Source organism: Lissotriton vulgaris, chromosome 4_1 (assembly GCF_964263255.1).
Source record: "Lissotriton vulgaris chromosome 4_1, aLisVul1.2, whole genome shotgun sequence".
Lineage (NCBI taxonomy): Eukaryota > Metazoa > Chordata > Amphibia > Caudata > Salamandridae > Lissotriton > Lissotriton vulgaris.
The window spans coordinates 1,919,818,569-1,919,824,000 of record NC_141691.1 but is presented as its reverse complement, the minus strand read 5'-3'; the positions used below and the strand labels follow the sequence as shown (position 1 = coordinate 1,919,824,000).

The 5,432-nt window shown below is 53.4% G+C and overlaps 1 protein-coding gene across 1 annotated transcript; it reads left to right on the top strand.

The window, feature by feature from the left end:
- Positions 1 to 282: 282 nt before the first annotated feature.
- On the top strand, positions 283 to 4,525 carry LOC147724718 (uncharacterized). The gene is made up of 2 exons (XM_086918099.1): positions 283 to 736; positions 3,911 to 4,525. Exons 1-2 carry the CDS (start codon positions 290 to 292, stop codon positions 4,523 to 4,525), a joined length of 1,062 nt encoding a protein of 353 aa, XP_086774225.1. The 5' UTR covers positions 283 to 289.
- The last annotated feature ends 907 nt before the right edge of the window (positions 4,526 to 5,432 follow it).

The window sequence follows — 5,432 nt, the reverse complement described above, 5'->3', positions numbered from 1 at the left end:
GTACCAACCTGGAGAGGACCCCAATGCCTTCTTATTAAATTTTGAACGGGCGGCCAGAGCCTGTGGATGGCCTGGGGCCAAATGGCCGTTTTTTTTGGCCCCGCTGTTGGTTGGCGAGGCCCAAGCCGCCTACCAGGTGGCCAATCCAAGAGGTGATACCCCTTATACGGATATCAAACGGATTATCCTGGACCATCTGGGATTGGACCGGGAAGCTTACCGGCTGAGGTTCCGGCGAGAACGAGGTGTAACAGGAGAAACGCCAAAAACCCTCTTTGTCAGATTGAAGATGGCCGCCGACAAGTGGCTCAGCCCGAACGAAAGCACAAAAGAGGAAATAATGGACCGGATTTATTTGGAACAGTTTGTAGAGGCGCTACCCTTTTCCACCCAGAGGTGGCTAAAACAACACCCTGATCTGACGACAGCTCAAGCCGTAGAGATGGCTAACACATATTCCCGAGTACAACAGAGACCCCTGCAGGCCCAGGAGGCTGACAAGGTGAAGACGCCCTTCAGACCTGAGAAGAAACTCCTGAGGGCTCCAGAACCACCCAAACCCCGTCCCTGGAAAAGCGAACCCCTCCCTCACACGGGACCACAGTGCTTTGAGTGCGGGACCTGGGGGCATATAGCCAGACATTGCCCCAGGAGAAGACCGGCAGATGAACCGATGGAAGTAGGATATCTGCCCCGCACCGTCCTCTACTCGGCGGAGATGGGACACGCATACCGTGTAAGTATGAGGATAAACGGTAACCCAGTGCAGGCGCTCCTGGATTCTGGCTGCCGCCAGTCGGTAGTACAGGCCCACCACGTAAGGCCCCACCAGCTCATACCACACGAACAAGTATACATCCGATGTGTCCACGGGGATGTGAAACCCTATCCCGTCGCTCTATTGCCCCTAGAACCCCAGGAAGGACCAGCAGTAAGGGTTCGGGTCGGGGTATTATCTACGCTCCCTGAAGATCTGATAATCGGAACAGACAACCCGGCCTTTTTGTCCATGTTCGAGCGGAGTATGGCCCAGACGAAGAAGACACTGGAAACAAGGAGACCCACAGAAGCGGTGACGGCGTTAGCTTCCTCGGATCCTTGGACATTGGACCGCAGTTTCCAATTCGCCCAGGGCAATGACTCCACATTGATCAACGCCTGGGAGAAGGCACATCAAACCCAAGACGAGGACCCAAGGCGTTATCCGAGACTGTATATCAAAAACGGCCTGTTGTACCGTCAAGGGGGAAAAGAGGACCCCGAGCAATTGCTGGTTCCAGTGTCATTCCGCGAACAAGTCCTGTTCTTTTCGCATTCTCATTTAGTGGCCGGTCACACGGGAGCAGAGAAAACCACCCAGAACCTCCTGAAGTGTTTTTACTGGCCCGGGATATACAAAGACGCTTTGACCTACTGCAAGGAGTGTGACATTTGCCAAACCAGAAACATGACGAGGCCCCCTGCGGTGCCATTACAACCCCTCCCCATTATTGGAGTTCCCTTTGAACGAATTGGTATGGACATTATTGGACCTCTCCCAAAAACAAAGAAGGGATATTCTTATGTCCTAGTCATCGTCGACTATGCCACGCGATTCCCGGAAGCCTTTCCCCTCACGTCCACCACCTCCAAGAACGTGGCGGACAAGATGCTTGAGCTATTCACCCGGGTGGGTTTCCCTAAGGAAATACTAACCGACCAAGGGACCCCTTTCGTGTCACGCCTCATGGGGGACGTATGTAAAGTGCTTCACATACACCAGATAAGGACCGCTGTATACCACCCGCAAACTGACGGATTAGTAGAGAGATACAACCGCACACTAAAAACTACCTTAAGAAAAATGCTGGAAGTCAACAGTAACGAATGGGACCAGGTGCTTCCCATTGCTTTGTATGTCATCCGAGGACAAACCCAAAGCAGTTTAGGGGTCTCGGCCTTTGAGATGTTATATGGGAGAAAGCCCAGATCCCTACTGGACATGACCAAGGAGGCGTGGGAAAAAGAAACCCCAGAGGAAACCGCAAATACACTGGAATACGCTCGAAACCTGCGTTCCAAGCTAGGGAAACTAAGGGACCTGGCGTTCGCCAATCTCGAGAAACACCAGAACAAACAGAAGACCCTTTATGATAAAGGAAAGAAATGGAGGAGCTTGGAAAACGGAGATTGGGCTCTAGTGTTGTTGCCCTCCTCCACACAAAAATTCAAAGCGGAGTGGAGTGGTCCGTACCAAGTCGTGGAGAAGATCGGTAAGACCAGTTACCGGCTACAAGTGAACGCCAGAAAAAAGCAAGTCTACCACATAAACCTGCTAAAGAAGTGGTTAGGGACACCCCCCCACCCGGTCCACCTTGCTGAGTCGGATAAAAACCCTTGCCTCTCCACGATTCCCCTGCTAGTGATCAACGATGATTTGAGACAGGAGGAAAAACAAGAGTTGCTGGACGTCCTGCTGAATCAAGAACAGGTGTTTTCAGACCTCCCGGGGAAAACCTCGATGGCCGAACACCGAATAGACACCGATCCAGGGAAGACCGTAAAAATACGGCCTTATCGGATCCCAGAAGCCAGAAGACAAGACATACGCCGCGAGGTAACTGACATGTTACAACTAGGCGTCATACGCCCCTCACACAGCAACTGGTCAAGCCCAATCGTTCTCATACCCAAACCGGACGGATCACGCAGATTCTGTATGGACTTTCGGGCCCTAAACGCCATCTCGAAGTCCGATGCATATCCCATCCCTCGGATTGACGAACTCATAGAGAAGTTGGGAGATGCGCAGTACATAAGCACGATAGACCTCACAAAAGGGTACTGGCAGGTACCGCTGAGGGAGGAGGACCGGCATAAAACAGCCTTTTCAACCGCGGAGGGCCATTATGAGTTCACGGTGCTACCGTTTGGCCTTCACGGAGCCCCCGCCACCTTTCAGAGACTTATGAATAACGTACTACACGGTCTGTCGTCCTTCACCTCAGCGTACCTGGACGACATTGTGGTGTTCAGCCCCGACTGGAAGACCCATTTGAGGCACCTGTCGCAAGTGTTGGATACCCTGAACCAGGCGGGACTGAAGATTAATGCAAGAAAATCGCGGATAGCCTTTCACAAAGTGAAGTACCTGGGGTACATCCTGGGACACGGCATGATCGAGCCACAAACGGAGAAAGTCCGGGCCATTTCGGAGGCACCGTTTCCCACCACAAAAAAAGAACTGCGTGCGTTTTTGGGGCTAATAGGGTACTATCGACGGTTTATACCGAACTTTGCTCAGGTGGCCTCCCCCCTCACGGATGCCCTGCAGACCGCTGTCAAGCAGGCCGCACTGGCCAAACCCACGGTGGTCATGTTGGACTCTTTCAACGAGTTGAAGAAAAGGATCACTTCCACCCCCGTCCTCAATTCACCGGATTATACCCGTCCATTCGCCTTGCACACGGACGCGTCCGAGTTTGGGATCGGCGCGGTGCTGTCCCAAGAAGGCCGGGACGGATTGGACCACCCGATCCTGTTCGTCAGTCGGAAACTGTTCCCGCGGGAACTAAAGTATGCTACGGTAGAGAAGGAGTGCCTGGCTATCCGTTGGGCCGTGGAAAAATTGGCCTATTACCTCGAGGGCCGGCCCTTCTCGCTCTACACAGACCATGCGCCCCTTACTTGGATGGCACGGAACAAATCCTCCAATGCCAAGGTCATGAGGTGGTTCCTGGCCTTGCAGCCGTACAACTTCAGAGTGTGCCACAAGCGGGGTGTGGACAACGTTGGGGCTGATTTTCTGTCTCGTCATCCGCTTCCCGAGCGGAAGCGTCCAGGGGGGGAGGTGTGTAACGGGGTCCCCCTTGGGAGCACCGCCACAGGGCGCGAACTGACCCAATGTGACCCCCCCCTCTTCTTTCCACAGCCCACGCAGTATTCGGAGTGGTACAGCCCGGACACCTACAGTTGTGACGAGGAAGACGTATGGCCCTTTAACCAGCCCGGCGGTATAGAAGAGGCAGAGTCTCCCAGGTGGATAAAGGAGGAGAACGCCCAGCCCCAGGTGTGTCTATACACCGGAGGAGCGGTCAGAGTGGAGAGGAGCGGAGTGGCGGGAAGCAGCGTGGAGGAGCGGAGAGAAGAAGGACGAGAAAGCGGAGAAGAGGAGCGGAGGAGAGGAGGAAGCGGAGAGAGCGAGGGCAAGCGGAGCGACAACATCAGGAGGATCGACGAGACCCCTCGCTCTGAAGGAGAGCTGACGGATCAGGAGTGGACCTGGGAGCTGATTTCCGAGAGCAGTTCGGACCGAGCCGTGCAGGAGGAAGGAGACGCCGAGAAACCAGAGGAAGAACGGGGAACGCCTGGAGGCCAACACCACGCGTCGTCCAGCCGTACGCCAGGAGGGGTACGGCTCACGGAGGTACGTAAACGCTTCCTGGGGTGGTTCACCGATAAAGCCCGACGACTAGCAGACAATGGAGGGAGGAACCTGAGGGACGTCCCCAGGGGGGAAAGCACGAGCACTCGCCCTCCTCCTTGAAGTTAAACTAGCAGAGCAAGGTCACTGTACTACGTGTTCCCCTCACTACCCCCAACCTTGTGTTTCCACCTGCATATCTGTGGCTCTATTCTGATACTCGCCTCTCTTTTCCTTTTCCCCCTTCGGCATCGGCGTGGGCGGCCAGCACGGAGCCTCCAGATCCCCCTGAGCGGCGGAGTCCGGTCCGGAGGAAAGAAGAGGGAACCCGAAGGAAACAGCACAGAGAGAGAAGCAGATCACCACGGAGGTCCACAGTTCGCAAAACCTGTACAGATGCACTGTATGAGCAATTAAAAGCCAGAGTCACTAAAACACGTCTCCTGCCCATTTCTGGTCCCGCAGTTACACATAATCGGCCCCCTAGTTCCCAAACTTCACAGTCTCACTGCTTCATTCACATGCACTTTTAACATGTGCTGCCTGCTGGGGCGGTCACAATTATATAGAAGCATTTGCTAACTAGGATATTCTGCCATTCATGTTTGAACTGCTGTTGTGCAAAAAGGGAGAAGAACTGATGACAGAAACTCCATGGCTCAGAGACAAATGGCTTGTACTTCCACATTTTAAAGTATTTGGGACAGTCTGGGATTAGAAGCATATCCCACTTTGTGAATGTATTTTAATATCAATAACTCATTATAACCGTAAATAATCATGTGTATCCATTGGTTCATTAAACTGGGCAGTGAAATGCCAAACAGATACTAAAAATCAGGATGTTTGCGCATTCTGGCCACACATCTGGCTTCGCCCACTGATCCAATCCTTGGGTTATTCCCGCCCTCTGATTTTCCGCCCACAGTTCCCCTACTTTTTTCCCCCACTTCGACCACTGTGTGTGGTGGATTACCGGACTATGGCAAACTTGGTGTCGCGACTAAGCAAGGTATGGGCAGTAGGTGCT

Excerpts from the sequence above, each read along its gene's own strand:
- LOC147724718 (XM_086918099.1), top strand. The coding sequence starts at position 290 with ATGGCCGCCGACAAGTGGCTCAGCCCGAACGAAAGCACAAAAGAGGAA. Across the intron at positions 737-3,910 it reads AGATGGGACACGCATACCGT|CCCACGCAGTATTCGGAGTG; the intron begins GTAAGTATGAGG and ends TTCTTTCCACAG.